The 20,279-nt window shown below is 55.0% G+C and overlaps 4 protein-coding genes across 4 annotated transcripts; 2 read left to right on the top strand and 2 right to left on the bottom strand.

Moving 5' to 3' along the window:
• Nucleotides 1-97: 97 nt before the first annotated feature.
• On the bottom strand, nucleotides 98-12,037 carry BO79DRAFT_255250 (hybrid NRPS/PKS enzyme; the record flags this gene model as incomplete). Its single annotated transcript, XM_025686122.1, has 3 exons — nucleotides 98-3,024; nucleotides 3,109-11,337; nucleotides 11,407-12,037. The coding sequence occupies 3 exons, from the start codon at nucleotides 12,035-12,037 to the stop codon at nucleotides 98-100; spliced, it is 11,787 nt and encodes a 3,928-aa protein (XP_025539423.1).
• A 2,227-nt stretch (nucleotides 12,038-14,264) lies between these two features.
• BO79DRAFT_255249 (zinc-binding alcohol dehydrogenase family protein) lies at nucleotides 14,265-15,347 on the top strand (the record flags this gene model as incomplete). The annotated part of the gene is made up of 1 exon (XM_025686121.1): nucleotides 14,265-15,347. One exon carries the CDS (start codon nucleotides 14,265-14,267, stop codon nucleotides 15,345-15,347), a length of 1,083 nt encoding a protein of 360 aa, XP_025539422.1.
• A 1,284-nt stretch (nucleotides 15,348-16,631) lies between these two features.
• BO79DRAFT_209148 (YqaE/Pmp3 family membrane protein) lies at nucleotides 16,632-17,644 on the top strand. The gene is made up of 3 exons (XM_025682545.1): nucleotides 16,632-16,913; nucleotides 16,975-17,109; nucleotides 17,181-17,644. The coding sequence occupies exons 1-3, from the start codon at nucleotides 16,900-16,902 to the stop codon at nucleotides 17,200-17,202; spliced, it is 171 nt and encodes a 56-aa protein (XP_025539421.1). The 5' UTR covers nucleotides 16,632-16,899; the 3' UTR covers nucleotides 17,203-17,644.
• Nucleotides 17,645-17,975: 331 nt separating this feature from the next.
• On the bottom strand, nucleotides 17,976-18,678 carry BO79DRAFT_287628 (cell wall mannoprotein 1 family protein; the record flags this gene model as incomplete). Its single annotated transcript, XM_025688607.1, has 2 exons — nucleotides 17,976-18,221; nucleotides 18,301-18,678. The coding sequence occupies 2 exons, from the start codon at nucleotides 18,676-18,678 to the stop codon at nucleotides 17,976-17,978; spliced, it is 624 nt and encodes a 207-aa protein (XP_025539420.1).
• Between the last annotated feature and the right edge of the window lie 1,601 nt (nucleotides 18,679-20,279).

The following is a 20,279-nucleotide window of genomic DNA, read 5'->3' as shown; positions in this document are numbered from 1 at the left end:
GAGTGATGAGTCAAGCTATACAAAGAGAGGAAAACACAGAGAGTGATGAGTAAAGGTATATACAAGAACAAACAAGTCAGATAGAATGGTCAACACTCTACCGCGACAGCGTAGCGAGGCCCTTGCCCTCGGCATCTTGCAGGACCATGTTCATGGTGCTGAATTGGTAGCGGAAGCCGGCAATCTTAGCCTTGCCGACCCAGACGTGGGCCGGGATCTTGGGCCGGCCGCTCTGGGCGTACTCGGGCAGCGAGTCCAGCCTCTCGACAACCTTTGCAATGTCCATGCGGACGGAGCTCAGATGCGAGTACTGCTTGACGTTGTCGCTGGAGATCTGGTTGTCGGTCGAGGTCAGGGCAGTGAAGGCATGGCCGACAATGTCGCGAGACAGACGGTCAGCGGGGATCAGGTCGTAGTGACCGCCCCAGGTGGTCGAGTCGGGCAGCTCGGTCATGTTGGCGGCGACGTCGACGAACTCCTGGAGGATCTGGTCGAGCTCCTCACCTTGGGCCTCACGACCCTCGGGAACGGGCAATTGGCGGTGAATGTGGACGGGCAGGCGCAGCTGGTCAGCGTACTTCTCGAGGAAGCGCTCGCTGGCCCACTTGGAGGCGACGTAGCCCTGGGAGCCGTCCGAAGCAGGCTCGATGGTGGCGGCCTCGCTACCAGAAAGGAAGTGGAAGGGTACAATGCGGCGGTGGTCACGCAGGGAAGCGGCAGACATGAGAGCGAGCTCCTTGGTGGACTGGACGTTGATGGCCTGAACTTGGTCGTAGGTGCTGAAGAAGGAACGATTGGCACCGCTGTGAATGATCATGTCGGCCTGCTGGGCGAGAGCGGCGAAGTCGGTCTCGGACAGACCGAGGCGAGGAGCACTCAGATCACCCTCATGTACGGAGATCTTGGAAGAGGAGGCGACAACGGCGTTGAACTTCTGGCGGTGAGGCAGCTCGTCAGACAGGGGACGGTGGGCAATGCAGTGGATGCGGCCGATCTTGGGGTCCTGGACAAGGCGTTCCAAGATGTGACGACCAATGAATCCAGAGGCACCGGTGAGGATGACAGTCAGCGGCTGAGCGTTCTTGCGGGTGGAAGAGGAGGTGTCAGCGGGAGAGATGTGGAGCATTTCATCGGTGAGGGCAGTCTCGAGGTCCCAGTTGATGCGAGAATTGGCCAAGAACTCATCGAGGAGGGCGCCCAGAGCCGATAGCTTGCTGGACTCGATGACCTTGTGGAGAGGAACGACGACGCCAAAAGCCTCGCGAATGCGAGACTGGAGACGGACAGTAAGCAAGGAGTTACCTCCAAGCTGGAAGAAGTCGTGGTTCAAGTTAATGGCTGCACCATCCATAACGGACTGGGGCAGGATCTCCTGCCACAGCTCCCAGATCGCCTTCTCAGTGTCGGTGACCTCAGTAGAGATCTCGGCAGCATCAACCTGGGGGTGGATAGGAATAGTGGCAATAGCCAGTCTGTTGACCTTTCCGTGGGAGTTCAGGGGAATGCGGTCAAGCGGGATGAGCATGTTGGGCTTCATGTACTGGGGCAGGGGCACCTTGTTGAGTAGCTGAGCGAGGTAAGTCTTCTGCTGGTCGGTCGGGTAGCCGTCAGCAAACTCGACGAAGCCGACCAGGTAGCTCTCGTGACCCTCGCCGCGCACATTGGCAACGACGCGAGACAGGACGCCATTGGAGGCGCGGACAATGGTGGCTTCGATGTCCTCGAGCTCGATACGGAAACCGCGAAGCTTGATCTGGGTGTCACCAGTGATGCGGCCAAGGACAACGAGGGTGCCGTCGTCCATGAGATAACCCTTGTCACCGGTGCGGTAGGCGCGGTTCCAGCCCTTGGCAACGTGGACAGAGGAGGCATTCTTGTCCTCGATGAACTTCTCGTTGGTTAGGTCGGTGCGCTTGTAGTAGCCAACAGCGGTACCGGCACCGCCAATGAGGATCTCGCCCTGGACGCCGGTGGGGACAACATCAAGCTGCTTGTCCACGATGTAGAAAGAGTAGTTGGGAAGAGCAGGTCCGGCCGGGATCAGAGTAGACTCGGAAGGATAGTCAATGGGCTGACGAGTGCACCAGACGCTGTTCTCGGCGGGACCGTAGCAGTTCTGGATCTTGAGGTTGGGCAGGTTGAGCGTGGCAAAGGAGTCACGCAAGGTAGCGTTCCAGCCCTCGCCACCAACGTTGGCGCGGCGCCAGCTCGTGGCCTTCGACAGGGTGGGAGCGGCATAGTTGATCCAGTTGGAATACTCCGACGGGGTAGCCATGGTGTAGGTGATCTGGTTGTTTGCGATGAGCTCAGCCATGGCTTGGGGGTCGGATCGCTGGGCCTGGGAAGCGACGTAGAGGTTGCCACCGTTCACGAGAGAGGTAAAGATCTGGTCAAGAGAGATGTCGAAACTGTAGGCACTCTGCTGAACGCAGTTGGGGCGGCCGAGGTTCCAGATCTGGCTGTCACCCTCGAAGAGGTTAAGCAAGCTCTGGTGGCGGACCTCGATACCCTTGGGGACACCGGTGGAGCCACTGCTGGAGACGATGATGGCAGACGAACCGCCCTTGGACAAATTGGGACGGCGAGCTGGAGAGTCGTTGGCCTTGCGGACCTGGTCAACGTTGATGGTGCTGGCGCCGGCAGGGAGAGCAAGCCGGGTGACATCGAAGACAGTGGAGCTGTCGCAGAGCACGGAGCTGGGCTCGACAACACTGCAAGTGGCTGCCAGACGGGGCAGGCCGTTGCGGGGGTCAAGAGGTACGTAGACGGCACCACTGCGCCAGATGGCGAGCAAGGAGCAGATCCACATGGCTGAGGGCTGCTGGAACACACCGACCTTGTCACCGGGCTGAATGCTAGTCTGGACGAGCTCCTCGGAGATCTGGTCGATGATGCGGTCCATGGCTTTGTAGGTCATGGAGTCGCCGAGGCCGTCGCGCAGGGCAATGTCGTTGGGGAAGTGGGCTGAGACTTGGTCGACCTTGAGGGACAGGGTCTCGGGCCACTCGCTGTCAAACTGGGGACCTACACAGAGAGATAGACAAAACAGTTAATCGGGGCTCGGTAGCAGTAGTAGTAGGAATAGGGGTTGTTTCATCTGATACTTACCACGTCCAGCCTCAATGGCAGCCGTGACATGCTCGTCCCGGTAGAGGGGAGCGGAGGCGATGGGGCCGGCGGGACCATTGGCACAGTGGTGCAGCAGATGCATGTAGCTGTCCATCATGGCCTGGGTGTGGCGGCCATTGTACAGCGACTTCTGCGTCTGCCACTTGATGGTGATGTCGGAGGCAGCGTCGTCAGTGACGTCCAGAACGACGTCGTAGGCGGTGGCACCGAAGTTGCTCTCACCCTCGGTCTGAGACTCGAGCATGGGAGGTGTCTTCAGAGAGAGCTGACGGTAGTCGAGGAAAGCCTGGAACATAGGGCTGTGGGAGGAGGAGCGAGGTACCTCGAGCTCCTGCAGGAGCAGGTCAAAGGGCAGGGCGGAGTGGTTGAGAGCAGAGTAAGAGGTCTGCTTGGCGGTGTTGAGGAGGGCGGAGAAGGTCTCCTTGCCTGTGAGGCCGCCGAAGCGGAGAGGGATCAAGTTCAGCAGGAAACCTACGGTAGCCAGGGTCTTGATGTCCTTGCGGTTGGCGTCGGCGATACCAATACACAGGTCGTCAATCTCGAGCCAGCGGGTGAGGAAGAGTCGGAACGTGGCGAGGAAGAAGTGGAACGTGGTGCAGCGGTTTTGGCGGCAGAGGGTGCGGATCTTCTGCGCAATCGCCGAGTCGAGCACCATCTCAACCTCCTCGTGCTCGTACTTGGTTTGTGGGAGACGAGCACCGACGCCAGGGAAGGGGAAAAGAGGCAGAGGGTCGGGCAGCGTGGTGTAGATCTTCTTCCAGAAGACAATGTCGTCCTGCAGGCGACCACTCTCAATGTCCTTGCGCTGCTGGATGGCCAGGTCGGTGAACTGCGAGGCAATCTGTGGCACGGGCTTGCCCTGGTAGAACATGTCCATGTCGCGGATCATGAGGTTGAAGGAGAAGCCATCAATGGCAATGTGGTGGACGGCGAAGATGAGGTGGTGCTCGCGGGGACCGACAGTCAGCAGCTGCATACGGATGACCTCACCGTTCTCGATGTCGAAGTTGTACTTAGACACCTCCTTGTGGGCCTTCTCAGCCTCGCTCACGTCGGCAATCTTGCTGATCTCGAGTCGGAGCTTGGAGTCGGGCATGACGCCCATCATGGGCTCGCCCTCCTCGTCAACGTAGTAGGCGGTACGCAGGGCCTCATGACGAGCACCTACCTTGCGGACGGCCTCTTGGACACGGGCCACGTCAACCTGACCGGTTAGGCGAGTGCGGACAATGATGTTGAAGCAGCTGGCATCCTCTAGGTACTGGCGGAGGAACCAGAAGCGAGAGCAGCCGTGAGTCATCTTCTCGACGCGGACAAAGTCGGGGCGAACGACAGCCGGCGCAACAGGTGCAGCGGCAGCCTCGACCTTCTCGTCGGCGGTAGACTTGCCAGTGACAGAGCCCTCACCAATGTCGGTGGTGGCAGGGGTGTCGAGCTCAGAAAAGGAAGGCTCATCTTCAGAGGGGGCTGCCGTGTCAGGTTCAGTAGGTGTCTCGACCTCGAGCTTGGGCACCTCTTCGGCAGCGGCAGTGCCGCCCAGGTTGGGGGCAATGGACGGTGACAGGTTGGCAACAGTGTCCTCGACCAGGTCAGCAAGAGTGGCACCACCCAAGATCTTGATAATGGGGATGTCGTGATCAAACTCGCTGCTGAACCAAGAGCGCATGTCGACGGCGACGAGAGAGTCAACACCCATCTCCACAATGGCGACATCGGACAGGACGCTCTCTGAGGGTAGCAGTCCAAGCTTCTTGTGAAGCATAGCCTGTAGGGCCGTCAGGATGATGTTGAAGGCGTCCTTGTCAGTGGCAGCCTCCTGCAGCTGGGCCTTCGTGGACAGGGCACCCTCAGCGCCCTTGTCACCACCCTCGCGAGCGCTCTTGTCAATAACGTAGTGGCTGAACTTAGGGTCCTCCCACCACTTGGGCGGGTTCTTGTCGGTCTTGGGGTTGACGAACTTGAGACCAGCAGAGACCTCGGGGTCGCGGCCGGAGTCGGGAGGACCGGCCATGACCGCCTCGGCAAAGAAGTACTTGTAGTCAAGCTCGGACATGATACCGTAGCCCATGATGTCGAGACGGTTGAGAATGTTGTGGTCAGTACGAGTAATGTAGCCGATACCGTTGATACCACCCAGGTTCATGACACTGGCGCACTGGCCGCGCTGGCGACGCTGGTGGGCCAAGCTGACCATGAAACCATTACCGGCAGCGTAAGAGGTCTGGCCAATGTTACCAGTGATGTACACCAGGGAGGAGAAGAGGATGAAGAAGTCGAGATCGACGTTGGCAAACAGTTCGTCCAGGTAGATGGTACCGTCGATCTTAGGACCCAGAGCCTCGTTCATGGTGGTCGCGTTAGACTCCATGAAGAGACCATCGCGCATGATGAGGGCGGCGTTGGCCACACCCGCAATCGGGGGCTGGGTGGCACAGATCTCCTTGTACACTCCTTGCAGGCTCTCCCGACTAGTGACATTAAGCGGGTACGCTTTGACCGAGGCGCCAAAGTTGGTCTCGACCTTGTTGAGCCAGCGCTGGTCGATGTTGGGGCGACGGGAGGACAGGGCAAAGTGCCTGGCGCCGCGCTCCATCATGAACTCGCAGGTGGACAAGCCCAAGCTGCCAGTCATACCGACAAGGAAGTAGGTCCTGTCAGAGCGGAAGCGCACCTCGTCCATGGCGAGGGTCAAGCTGGCGGGGAAAGGAGTAGGATCAGTCCAGTCCAAGGTGGTCAGGGGCTCACCGAGAGACTGGTCAGCGGCAAGCTGCTGCACAAAGGTATTGGCAACCTGGCCAAAGGCAACTGACGAGGCCTCGGATACAGCCTTGTCATGGGCGTCCTTGAGGGCCTTGGCGAGTTGAGCCTCGGTCGAGTCCGAGTAGAGGACGGACTGCGAAGGGAGGTAGTCTGAGAGAGTGCGGTAGCGAGCGCGGAACGGCAGCTTGGCCTTCAGACGGTTGACAACTTCGCTACCCTCGCTGGCGGGAGAGAAGTTAACAAACAGGCTCGTGTTGGCCTGCACCAGCCTGCTCAGCTCGCGGCCGGGGCTGTAAGCGTGGACGTGTTGCCAGTAACCAGTGGCCTCCTTATCGGCAGTAGTGAAGACGAGCTGGGCGCCAGTCTTGCGGGCTTTCTCTCTGAGAAGCTCAGCCAAGACAGTGGGAGCCTCATGAAAGACGAGTCTGTCGCTGGCAGTGGACTTCTCGAGGAGAGCGGAGGCAAGGAGCGTGGCAGCGACAGAAACGAGCAGGGTGCGGTGCTCCCTGGCGGCGACATTGACGGCCAGGAGCCGGGACTCAGGAACGGTGAGAAGAGACTGGTGCTGATCAGTCAGCGCGAGAACAGTCTCGCGAGTCTCCTTATTGGTACCGATGCTGAGGTAGAAGTAGCCGAGGTCGCCAACCTTGATGGCGGTGGACAGGGACTTCTCGACGTTGACGAAAACCTTGGCCTTCTCGGTACCAATGGGGGCCTGAGGGTTGAGGCGGAACTGCTGAAGCCTCTTATCAGCGGTGAGGGCAACCACTCGATCAGCGGTGGAGACATCAGCCACGACACGACGGCGCAAGACGTTGTAGTGGTTATTGAGCTCGGCCTCGGAGTCGTAGCGGGTGATGTGGAGCTTGTCCTCGGAAAGCATCAGCTCGCGCTCCGAGGTCCACAAAGGGCTGTACGCGGGGACCTTGTCCTTCCATCCGTCGGCAATGTGTAGACGGAGCAGCTGCTCGGCCAGAACGGTGGCGTGCTGGTCGATCTTGACCTTGCCCTCGATGTTGAACATCTGGCAGTGAAGGTGAGGAATCTCGATCAGCAAGCAGCGGACGACACCCTTCATGACGTTGGCGTAAGGGTTGTCACCGTTGGCACCATGAGTGGCCCAGACAACGTAACGCGAGCGGAAGAATAGAGTCTGCAGGGCCTTGTACTTCTGGTCGGTCAGGTCCTGGAAGAAGGGCTCGTCGAGCTCGGTGAGCGAAAGCACAAGAGGCCTAGACGCCAGCATGGACGACTTGAAGTCGCGCATGCTCTGGATCGACGTGATGTTGCCGCAGAATTGGGCGAGGGTGTTCTTGATGTTTGCGATGAGGCGAGAGGTCTGGAAGCGGCGACCACCGATGAGGAGAATCTGGTCAACTGTGGTCTTGTTACCGGCACTCAGAGGAGCTCGGATGGCGTTGATTTGACCGTCGACGGCCTGAGACACGAAGACGCTGAAGGGGCTGACAGAGTCCGGAGTGACAGAGTCAATGCCGGAGAAGCCAGCTTCCTGAAGCAGAGCATCGTATTCAGACAGCTCGGGAACCTCAGTCTGCGACGTCAAACTAGCCACGGTCAGACCGACGTGGGCAGCACTGACATTGGTGATCTGCTGGACGAAGAGGAAACCACCAGGCCTGGTAAGCCAGCGCAGCTTCTGCATGGCCTGGGCACGGTCCTGCACATTGTGGAGGCCGGTAGGGGCAATGATGAGATCAAAGCTCGCGGCGGAGAAGCCCTGCTCCTCGAGGTCCTGGTCCAAGTCGAGGGTCTGGGTGAAGAGGTCATCACCGTGTTCCTCCTTAAGGGCCGCGAAGTGCTCGTCAGTAGAGTCAGTGACGGTGTAAGCGGAGCACAAAGCACCGAGAGTCTCCAGGAGAGGCTTGGTAGCAGCACCGTTGCCAGCGCCGAGCTCCATGATGCGCATGTGGGGGTAACGGCGGGAGATCTGGTGAACCAGCGAGATCAAAGCGCTCCGAGCCTCAGCAGCACCAAATGCCAAGGCGTAGAACTTGTTCAGCAAGCCGGACTGGCCAGAGCCAAGGGCCTTGAGGATAGCAAGGTTGGCAGCGAAAGCCTCGTCCACAGTGACGCTAGAGCTGTCAATCTGCTCAGTGGCGCTGTCGGTGCCAACAACCTTGAGGACACCCTGAGCCCAGGTGCGCAGATGAGCATGCTCGGAGTTACCAGAGTCAACAATCTTCCGAAGCTCCTGGAGCGCAAGACGGTCAAGAAGCTGGTGCTCCTGTTCCTGCTCGGTAGTGATTGAAACAGACTTGGCCACGGCCTCGGCGTCCGGTGTGCTGAGCCAGCGGCTGGTGTGGCCAAACATGTGGCGGTCGTCCTTCGCCGTAGGAGGAGACACGGGGCTGACTTCCAATCCCTCTACCTGGCACAGCGAGTGATCGCTGTGAACAGGGAAGATGTCAACGCTACCGGAGAAGGTACCGTCATCAGCGCGGTTGGAGGTAGCCGAGAAGCGAACCTTCTCGTCAAGACCGCCGTTCATCGGACAGATGACAGGATTGATGACGACGCGGCGGATAGTGGTGGGGATGTGCAGAGCCCACAGTGCGCCATCTCCGGGGTAGCTGATGGCGGCAAAGATGGCCTGGAAGGCAACGTCAAGAGTGGACGGGTGAAGCAGGAACTCTTCCATAGAGCCGCTCTGGCTGGCAGTAGAGGTGATGATCTCACCCTGAGCCAAGTCGCAGCATCGGCTCATGGAGGTGATACCCCTGAAGAGATCAGCGTAGTTGTAACCGATGGAGGCGAGGTAGGCGTAGAACTCGTCACAGTCGACATCCAGCATGCCGAGGCCAGCCTCCTTAGGGTACTCGACCAGGGCCGTGGAAGAAGGAGTGCCGAGGCTCATGACGAGCTTACCGCTGGCGATGGAGGTGAAGACATCGGAACCCTTCTGGAGGCAGGCATCGCAAGCGAAGTTGGCAGTGATAGTAGAGGACTCTGAACCCGTTTGGACAGAAGTGACATTGGACAGGGTAAAGAGGGTCTCGATACCCTTGTCCTCGTTGACAGCCAGGGCGCGGTGGATCTGGGAGTCCTGCAGCTCGATGGCGTGGATGGCCTGATCACGACCGACGATGCGAGCAGCCTCGACAGCCATCACGAGGAAACCAGCAGCAGGGAACAAAGTTTGACCCTGAATGCTGTGGCCGGAGAGCCAGGGGATTTCCTTGGAGCTGATGTAGTTACGCCAGCGGTACTCGCGCTCGTTGATGGAGTCGGTACGTGTACCAAGCAGGACGTGAGCGGGGTCCTGACGCAGGCGGTTGACACGCGACTTGCGAGCCTCGTACCAGAACAGACGGTCGTGGTTCCAAGGGTAGCTGGGCAGCTCGTGGAGAATGGTAGGAATACTCGAGGAGAAGGCCTGTGAGTAACCCTTCCAGTCGGCGGAGCTGCGGCCAAACTGGGCCCAGAGGTAACCGAGGGTAGAGGCCACAGCATTGACGTCGTTCTGGCCACGAGCCAGGGTTCCGGTGTAAGGCAGCGCAGCCTTGACCACATCCTCAATAACGTTGGAGGCAGGACCCTTGAGGGCGGGGTGGGGACCAACTTCGATGACCTGGGTGGGCTGAGGTACGGCCTTGTTGAGGGCAGACTTGAGGGCCGTGGCAAACAGGACGATGTTAACCATGTTGTCGATCCAGTAAGTGTGCTTGAGATCCTCGCAAGGCTCCATGAGCTTGCCGTCGTACACAGAAGAGTACCACTTAGTCTCACCAGAGGGCTTGAGGATCTGGACGTTGCAGTTGTTAAGAGCCTCATAGTATTTGGCGGAGCAGGGGATCATGTGGTGCGAGTGGTACGCGGTGTCAACCTTGAGCTGACGATTGAAAACACGCTCGTCGTCCAAGACCTCCTTGACCTCCTCAATGGCGTCCAGGTCACCGGAGAGGGTAACGCTGGCGTCGGAGTTGTATGCGGCGACGGAAACGCGACCCTCAAAGGCGGGGAGCTCGACAAGCTCGAGAGCATCCTCAAGAGTGGTACCAGCAGCCAACATACCACCTTTTTGGCCCTCACGACCCTTTGCCATGAAGGCGTAGCGACCACGATAGAAGGCAATGCGGATGGCATCAGTGGCGTTAAAGAATCCGGCGGCGTACGCAGCACCAATTTCACCACTGGAGTGGCCGACAACGACATCGAAAGTGATGCCGGCCAGCTTGAGCACCTCGACCAGGACGATTTGAACGGCAGTACACAGCGGCTGGGACAGCTCGCCCTCAGCAATGCGAGACTGGGTCGGATCAGCCATCAGCTGTTCCATGAGAGACCAAGACGGGCGATCAGAGGCAGGGAGCTCGGCGAGGGACTGCTCAAGCTTGCCAATGATGTCCTGGGCCAACTTGGAGGCACGGATCAGCTCACGACCCATAGTCGCCCACTGAGCGCCCTGACCGGTGAAGACACCGAGCAGGTGCTTCTTGGCAGAAGTACCGCGGACGATGCTGGCCGAGTTGCCAGACTGCTGCTCCTCAACAGCCTTCTGTAGCTTGGGCAAGATTTCCTCGACTGACTGGCCCGCAATGTGGCTGCGGTACGCAAAGGTGGAACGGCGGTCGTGCAGGGTGAAGGCCAGACTGGTGAGGTCGGCATCGGGGTTCTCAGTCAGGTACTCTAGATACTTGGCCATGAGGTTGGTGAGAGACGTCTCCGTGGTGGCGGAAAAGGTAAGGGGCAAGGCGACAGCAGCCTTGGCCGCAGCCTCAGCCTGCACGGGAGAGGCCTCGGGCTCGTACGCCTCGATAATGGCGTGAGCGTTGGTACCACCGAAACCGAAGGAATTGATGGAGGCACGGCGAACGGCACCGGCGGGCAGCGCAGGCCAGTCCTGCGCAGTCTTGGCGATTTGCAGCTTGCCGTAGTACGGGATAATTTCCGGGTTAAGCGTCTTGAGGTGCAAGTTGGGCGGGATCGTCTTGTTCTGGATGGCAAGGGAGGCCTTCATGACACCGGCGATACCGGCGGTACCCTCGGTGTGACCGATGATAGTTTTGATGGAGCCAACCCACAGACTCTCGTCAGTTGTCTGACCCTCGGGAAAGAAGGCATGGTAGATGGCCTTGGACTCGACGCCGTCACCAGCCTTGGTACCAGTGCCGTGAGCCTCAAAGTACTGAGGGCGGTCCTCGGGCTTGCTCAGGTCCAAGCCGGCACGACGGTAGGTGTCGTGAATCAGCTTGGTCTGAGCCTCCTGGCTCGGCATGGTGATACCGGGAGTGTGACCATCCTGGTTGCAGCCCGTCTCGCGGATGACGCACTCAATGTGGTCACCGTCGCGGATCGCGTCGGACAGACGCTTCATGATGACAGCGGCGATACCCTCTCCACGGGCGTAACCGTTGGCGTTGGCGTCCCACATCTGGGACTTGCCCGTTGGGGAAAGCATGTTAAGGTTCGACTCGGCGATGAACATGTCTTTTGGTGAGGATTAGCGAACTTTCGAAAACATTTCCTGATGGGGAGGGATCTTTGGGAGCTACATACTCGGGCTGAAAATCAAGTTGGCACCGGCGGCCACGGCGATGTTAGAATTGCCGCTGCGCAGAACCTGAACAGACTGGTGAATAGCAACCAGGGACGACGAGCAGGCCGTGTCAATGGTCATGGACGGACCCCGCCAGTCGAAGGTGAAAGAGACACGGTTGGACAGAATGCTACGGGCCGTGCCGGTGGCGGCATAGGTAGGGACCGCCTCCTGGTCGACGTAGCAAATGTTGCCGTAATCGTCACACATGACCCCGACATAGACAGCCGTGTCTGAGCCGCGCATGTCCTCGAGCACCAGGCCAGAGGATTCAACGGCTTCATACACAGTCTCGAGGACGGTGCGCTGCTGGGGGTCGATGGAGTCGGCCTCACCAGGGGGGATGTTGAAGAACTGGGCATCGAAGTAGCGGGGGTCTTCGGAAAGGAGGTACGCGTCGCGGACGTTGCTAGCACCGTGGTAGTGACCATCCTGGTGGTAGAAGCTTGAGGCCGCAAAACGGTCGATAGGCCGGGCGACCTCACGGGGCTCCTTGAGCAGCTCCCATAGCTTGGAAGGAGATGTGGCATCCCCAGGGAAGCGACAGGCGCTGCCAACAATGGCAATGGGCTCGTTCTTGGAAGCAGACATTTTCACGGGGGTGATGGGACAATAATGGTACAGATGGGGTGTGTATTTTGCTTGACTTGCCTGGTAATTGAATCGAATAGAATCAAAGATATTGGAGTATAGCTAGACTCGGATTAAAAAGATTAAAAGAGACTTTATAAGACTTGGTGTTCAAACAACTAAAAAGACCTGGTAAAGAATGGGTAGGACTTGGTAGATCTGGTGAGACTTGGTACAGATATCAGACCAGATGATGTTGAATGAAAGGGAAAGGACTGAAGCCCGTGAGTAGTGACAATCAAGATCGACAATCGAGCTGAGATGCCATGTGGGAAGGGTTTTATGTTTAAACCTGACAGCTTCCGATCAGGTCCTTATCCAGCAAACCAGAGCCATCCTCTCGCCATGATGTGAAGAGCTCTCGACATTCCGTCGGGATTCCTTTGATGGTGGAAGTGGTATCCCGATGAGGAAAGCACTGGCCCAGGAAGTATCATTGGACAGTATGTAGATGATACCTGTATCCACCGATCTGTTATTCCCGTATCCGTGCCTCCACATCCCCACAGATCGTTGCTGAGCCACGGATACTCGTATCAGTCGATAGTGCTAGTATATGGTGAACTTGCTTCCTTAACTCCGACCTCTTTCAGAGCTTCCCAATCCGGTTTAGTGATGTTGAGAGACCCACAGTACCATGTGCAGCTGACACATGGTCTCGGATTGGCTTGTGGAGTCCCTGCGGTTCGGCGATGGAGGCAGAAGAATCCACGAGGCAATCCTGCGTTAGGCTTGTCAGCTTCTTCAGTCACACCATTACCTAGCAGGACGCAGGGCACCGGGCCCACGCGAATTTGTCGTCTTGACTCAGCCCTCTCGCCTTAGTTGAGACATCTCGCCTTGGCCCTGACTTTTTGGCCCCATGGGACCGGCGAAAGTGGGGTCAGATAGTGAACACGAGGAAGAGCCAGCGAATGGGTTTTCTGCAGAATACGACCTGCATAGATAAACGACCAGGAGGATTCTCGCTTGTTTTGCTTGGTGGCGGCGGTGGACAAGGCCCTATAGAACAATAATTAATATCGGAAGTTCTAGTCGCACGATAGAAGGTGTAATTGGGGGCCAATTATGATCCCTCACAATCATACACCCGCCAGTCTTACGAAGACACTACTACAGCGGCAGATGGGCGAGCGACGGCTGTGGTTGGGGTTTCAGATACAACTGCATGTATTCTCAAGTTTCAAGTTGGGGAGCCTTATGCCGTCGCATCGTCCTGTAGCAGCATAGTCCTGGAGGATGAGATGTAATGTAGTCTTGGCGAGAAATTCTGGCTGGCTGTATGTACGATTAAGCATCAAGGGTAGATCCGAACCGTGCCTCATGCCACGCCGCGAAATCGTTCACTGGCTGGCAGATGCTCGGCACACCACGCCAAGTGTCGACAGAAACGCCACAAGAACACCAGCAATTTTGGAGATTGTGAGGATACACATACATACGGACGTAACGAATTTACGGGACTGGTGAGGCCAAATCCTACGGGATTTTTTGGGGCCAAATCCTACGGGATGGAGGTGGTCGCAAGCGCTGATTATAAAAGTAGACGGCGGAAATTAAGCCTTCACGCTAGCGGTCAATCCATCACCCAACACCCCTTCGCCGCTCTTTAATGCTTGCCTCCCCGGATACCCGATATGGGTGATTTTCCCGCCCTAACATCTGGTTTCTTCTTTGAGACAACCGCTTCATCCTTTCCCTTGCCAATACGAGCGGCCATCTCTTTCCATGCCTTAATGGGAATGTGGACTTGTTTGCCCAGAGCAAAGTGCCCCGAATGCGACAGTCGAACGAGACGGTGATGGTAACCTCGCAACCCAAACCCCAGAAGAGAGAAGACGTTGCTCTCTCATTCCCATCTGAGCCACCCTCGAGGCAGACTTGTGCGAGATCGCGCCCGTGTATATAGATCTTGGTGTCGACAACCACCGCCTGAAAAAAAAAAAATGTCGATATTGTTGTTATGAAGACATTAGGTACGAATTTAATACTGTCGCGGGTTTACGACGACTACAAAGCATTCCTATACTTCTTTTCTCTCTTTCTTCCCATATTCTTGTCATTTCCGATCATCCTTATATTTCTCTCCCGGGTGTATCAACAACAACAACAACAACAACAAAAGCGAACAGCAGCAACGTCACCACCACCATCACCAAGAAAGCCACCTGCCTTACCATCCTTCACAATGCACGCCCCCATCCCCAAGACGCAGACCGCCATCATCGCTGCTGATGAAGAGGGCACCCTTCGCATCTCGCACGATGTGCCCGTGATCGACCTGGAGCCGGATTCCGTGCTTGTCAAGACGGCCGCGCTGGCCCTCAACCCCGTCGATTCCAAGATGGCCAAGGGCTTCGCTGTGCCAGACGCCATTCTCGGCTTCGATTTTGCTGGTGTCGTCGTGGCCATTGGCAACGGTGTTACCAGGAAAGATCTCAAGGTGGGAGACCGGGTACTGGGCACAGCAGACAGCATGGACCGTAAGAGGCCCAGCGGTGGCGGCTTCTGCCAGTACGCCTCGACCGTGGCTACCCAGGCTCTGCGTCTTCCGGATGACATGTCCTTCACCGATGCCGCTTGCATAGGCACGTCTCTGTCGTCCGCAGGCATTGCCCTGTTTCGCTCCATGAAACTGCCCGGGACGTTGACCGCGCCCAACACGGCCGCCAATCCGCCCTACGTGCTCGTCAACGGTGGTAGCACCTCGACAGGCACCATGGCCCTGCAGCTGCTCAGGCTGGCGGGATTCCGGCCAATCGCGACCTGCTCGCCGTCGCACGAGGAGCTGGTCCTTTCCTACGGCGCCGAGAAGACTTTTGACTACCGGTCTGCCGACTGCGCCAAGGACATCAAGTCTTACACCAAGAACGCTCTGGCCTACGCCATTGACTGCATCACCGTCACTTCATCCATGAAGCTGTGCTACGAGGCCATTGGCCGCGCGGGCGGTCGCTACACGGCGCTGGACCCCTACCCCGACGCGCAGGCCACTCGCAGGGTTGTCAAGCCCGACTGGATCCTGGGTTCCACTGTCAAGGGTCGCGGCAGTACCTGGATGGCCCCCTACGGGCGGGACGCTGACCCCGATGCGCGTGTCTTTGCTGACGAGCTCTACGCCGGCGCCCAGAAGCACCTGCTCGAGGGCAATCTTAAGAACCACCCTGCTAAGGTCATGTCGGGCGGGTTTCCCGGCATTCTAGAAGGATTGGAGATGATTCGCAGAAAGGAGGTCAGCGGATTCAAGCTTGTTTACGAGGTGGAGCAGTAGTGTCGAACTTCCGGGTATAAGGCGTTGCTCATCCTTCTTTTTTTCTTTTCTTTTGTTCATTTTTTCCTCTTTTGTTTTTACGAGGCTATTCTGTCAAGGGCCTGGACCAAAAGCGGGCCGTTTTGGGTGCTGAATAGCGATGATCTTGGAGGCTATGTGCTGCAGCAAATTTATGGGATGAGTTGGCCGTTGATCATGGGAGGCATCCCTGTTCGCTTGGACTTTTTCCATTCTTTATCTGATTAATTAGCATTTCCTTTGGCTGTCTATTCTCTGTTCATGTTTAATTATTATTATGGTATATAGAAGCGACCAAGAAAGTCGTGTGAATTAAGTGCTTGTATTTATTAAATACATGTTCTAGACCTGTGTCTCAACTTTTACTAGAAGAGATAGGGTAATAAGAGCCAGCTCATATAATAAATAGTTTTCTATGCTGCAGATACTGAAGACAGCGGTATAATCTATTGGATTGAATGAAATGTTGTCAAGCTATAATTGATGCGGCTAAATACTCTTTGAGAGCAGGGCGCAAACCTGGAGAGCTCCTTGGCGATGCGTAGAAAGTTGAACCCGTGCGATAAAGGTTGAACCCGACCGGGAGGGTTGGCCTTGGCAACGACAAAGGAGCTTAATCTTGATGATCTACTTCAACCCCTAGCCTTGTCGCTTCTTAATCTGTAGTGTGCCACAGTCACGTATAAGGCATTGGCACGTTACGCTTTATTGGAGTTGCTAATATCCACCTAGCTGGAGTTAGGAACTGGAACAACACACTAGCCCAACAATATATATATTTGATGTAGGGAGGAGTAGTAAGACTCAACTTTGGATTGCACTCGATTGTCACCCTATGTTTTCGATGCCTTGCGGCCAAGTCAAATGAGATATATGCTGGTATTATAAAGATTTTCCAAAATCATCTCTCAAAGCCAGGAAGGTAGTATGACCTGAAGATACAGCGTATAAGCTATACATTATTCTATGCACTTTATGTGATTACTTATGTAAGCGGTACAAGAGCATAAACTATAGCGGGTCAATCAAGCGAACCAATAATATAATCTGTAGTCATACACTATTGCACTCGTACTCGTATTTGATTAACTATATTGAGCCGAGTACTCCCTAGAGCAAAGCGGCAAAGTACGCGCCCGTCGCAGTAGCCATGTCGTTGATTTCCAGTCAGGCCACAACATACCATGAAACAACCACACAGACTGACAGCAAATAGATAAAGGTACCATGACGCAGGATCGACAAAGGTTGCGCAAGAATATCAGGCTACATCAAAACATGGTCATCGGCATATCCTGATGGGCATTCATTCTTACGGCGTGCGAGTCAGCTCCACTTTCAGCCCTACGCAGCATCAAGCGTGACGTCACAACTCCTCGTTCCTTATGATCTTTTTAATTCCCCTGATCGTCCACCATTTGTTTGTTCTTCATCGTCCAGACTCTGAAATTTTGTTCACTCTCCTATCCTCGAGACAAGCTCAATTTCCATCTTCCCAAGAAACCTCTATCAACACACTACACAAACCGCCATCATGCCCGGAAAAGTGTATGCACCCCCTTGTTACACACTCTCTATGAGAATGATACTAATTAATCTCTCACAACAGCGGCTGCTGCGAAATTATCATCGCCTTCTTCCTCCCCTTCGTGGGTGTCTTCATGCGCACCGGATGCAGCTGTGATCTCCTCATCAACATCTGTCTGTGTATCCTGGGTTGGGTACCAGGTGTCATCCACGCCTAGTATGTGTTGCTGCCCTTTCCTTCCCGCCTTACATCCAACCGGAAACAACAAAAGCTGACGCGTGTCATAGCTACATCCTGGCCAACAAATAACCACCTCAATTGACACCGACATCTGTCTCCTGATGTATTGTTGGTCGGCTCGGTGAAATTCGCAACCCGGGCTATACTCCATTACGGGCGCTCTCGGCGTATCGACGGGGCCATTCATGATTCGCGACTATTGATTAATATTTCCTTCTTTTTTTTTTTTTTTTGTGTGTATATGTTGATATCCCACGGCAACAATTATTATGACTGTTTGACTTTTTGTGTGAATTTTTTATCTGCCAGTGGTGGTTGTGGTTGGTCTATGCGTCGGCCGAGACTCTTCGCTACGTAGGCAGCAATTTTCCCGTATATTAAAAGGCGGTGACTGGGCGGTGAGCGGAGTTTGGCCTGTGTTGCTGTGACTACGTCATACTTTGTGGCTGGGATCTGCGCATCATAATTTGGGCGAGAACGAGATGGTTAATAGTATAGGACTATTTTTGGGACTTAATAAAGTTTGGATTGACTTCTTGGAGATCATGTGAAAAGCATCATGAACTACACAGTAGGTTAGGATTTTCGGGCCAAGTTCAGTAGTCGATGACCAGGACCGAAATCGGCTGCACAGTCCAAGCTATACCAATTATGCACGCATACATGAGTCAGTTAGCCTAAAACTGTAACATATTTTTTCCATGTAGTCCAAAAGTACCTGCTTCTCGCTAACAACTTTTAATGTATCAAGCTGGTGGGATCCTATGTCGTATTCAGCTGCTAATTAGCCCTCCAGATGACCTACCTCTCCACGGGCAATTCCCACATACCAATTCCAGTCTCTACTCTTCCACATTCCAGATATCTCCCTCCACATCATCCGAATCACCGCTATTGATCCCCTTATATTCATCAATCGTTTTCGAAAACCGCTTATCAATAAAATCCTCGAGAAACAAACAAAACGACCCATCAGGCTCCGTGAGTATCTTCTTCACCAGCTCCGCCAACTCCCGACTCTTCACCCGAAGAGCAACCAGCGTCTTTATCATCTCGTCTTTGTATTTCGCCGCGGTCAATTCCTCGCGCTGTTGATGGTCATTGTTAGCTGGAATTTTTACTATTCCAGCCAAAAGATAAAATATAAAGAAGGAATGGTAATGATACCTTATCACGAATCGCATTAATCATACTCCCGTAGAACGGCTTCAACGGTATACACAGCGCAGCAATAACATGACTACTTGTAGGGTCAAAATGGCCGATAGATTTCCCAGTCGCTATTGCTTCATCGAGGCTTTGCAGTGCTTCCGACGAACGAGTTTTGACGTCGTCTAGACGCTCGGGGGTGAAGTAGCGGACGGATTTGTCTAGCTGGAGGACCTTTAACCCGTTGTTGAGGAGGGAGCCGATAAAGGTAATGGTGCCTTGGCCGCGGGGGTGGAGGTGGAGGTGTTCTGTGCTTGGAGATGGGTGGGAGAGGGTGGTGGAGGGGAGGGTTAGGAGAGTAGAGAGTAGAGCGAGGGTGAGAATTGGAAACCGCATTTTTAGATATTTCTTAGCTGAATGAGAGGGTACAATATAGTAGCTGCTATGATGGTACGGCTCTCATGGGGTCTATATAACCTGTCATGTCTGTGTCGGGCTCCCCGGAGATGTGGTTCATGATAGTTAGTGAAATGGAACACTGAGCATATTGGTGCGACACAAGTAACCACAAACCAACATACCCCATGCCGCACACATTGGGATACGTGCTACTACTATGTTGCTATTCAAATCCAGATCCTGAAAACCAAGTACAGGATCCGTCCAGAAATCTCTGTAGTATTTACCCCAGATTTACTGGGGTTAGGCTCACGTCTACCCTAACTAGTCTGTACATAGACAAGAATCCCCATTTTCGAGTAACACACCACCGCCCGGGCTATCGCAACGGTCCGTTCGGACTTTTTGTGCAGGACAATGGGTAACACTAAGACGTGTCAATCAAAAGCATGGCCCTCGCTTCCTGGTCTGGTGTGGAAATTGGTACTATATACTAGTGCAATGCATAGGTTCATGAGAGCTCCCTCACAATCAATAATCATGACTGCCGCCTAAAGATGCCTCAGGCTACTGCATATAAGCAGTGCCAAGCTGACCTGGGGGATGGTCGGCGTTGTGGAGTCAGTCAGATCCTTCTTCGCAAGTGCAGGGGAGAAACCCCACGCATAATGGGGGCCGTCTGCCATGTGTTACTTGAAAGCTTGAGCATATCGTATGGTGGCAGGTATAAGCGAAGCCCCCAACGTGACCAGCCCGGGAGAGCGAATACCTTACCACCGCAGTGGACCCGGGTGTGAACATCCTCGATTATACAATGAAATTATTTGCTCGTAAATCTCCGACTTGCTCTCCAAATCACTCCAACTAGCAAGTTGTAAAACTTGTGAAACATGGTTTACCAGCACACGAGATCATATGGAAGCCAATACGTGTGGTGTTGTCCACCAACAAAAGACGCAGCTAAAAAAAGAACCATGTAAATCCGAGTTTATGCATTACCCCTCATTTTTCAAATTTTCATTAAAGTGCGCTGACTCCGGAAATTCCCTCTCCGGGCAGGAATGGAACCAACATCCGGTAATCAGATGGGAGATTGAATTCGGGAAACCGTATTAATAACCGCCCGTCGCTGATGGGAACAAAGGGTCTTGGACTTGGCTCCAGCCCTACAGCCCTACAGCCCTATACAAGAGCTTGGCAAGCTTGGCAGTATGGAGAAAGTGGTTCGATGTCTTTGTTATGAACATATAGGCTGTTCATGGAATAGAACTCTCGTTCAATTGATACAGGCGAAGCCTGGATATTGTATGTGCAGTGGGAGCCTGAGACAATGTCGCCTGAGAAGGTAAGCCTGCAGGACGCAGTACGGTACCAGTACCGGAAGACTCGGAGAAAGATAAGAGATTGATCGGGGTACGCCGTAGGAAAGCGCGGTTAAGGGGTAAAGCAGCATGAGGAAGGCATTAAGAAGATCACAGCGTACTATGCATAGCGGTCGCCATGCTTTTGTATCACCTGGAAGCAATGAGACATAATGGTCATGATGATTGGACACTCACCATCATGATCAGCGTGGGATCTGTAAATGGCCGATCCCT

This window comes from Aspergillus costaricaensis (assembly GCF_003184835.1).
Source record: "Aspergillus costaricaensis CBS 115574 unplaced genomic scaffold BO79scaffold_16, whole genome shotgun sequence".
In the NCBI taxonomy this organism is placed as follows: domain Eukaryota; kingdom Fungi; phylum Ascomycota; class Eurotiomycetes; order Eurotiales; family Aspergillaceae; genus Aspergillus; species Aspergillus costaricensis.
The sequence above is the reverse complement of the archived record's forward strand: the minus strand, read 5'-3'. Positions and strand labels throughout refer to the sequence as shown.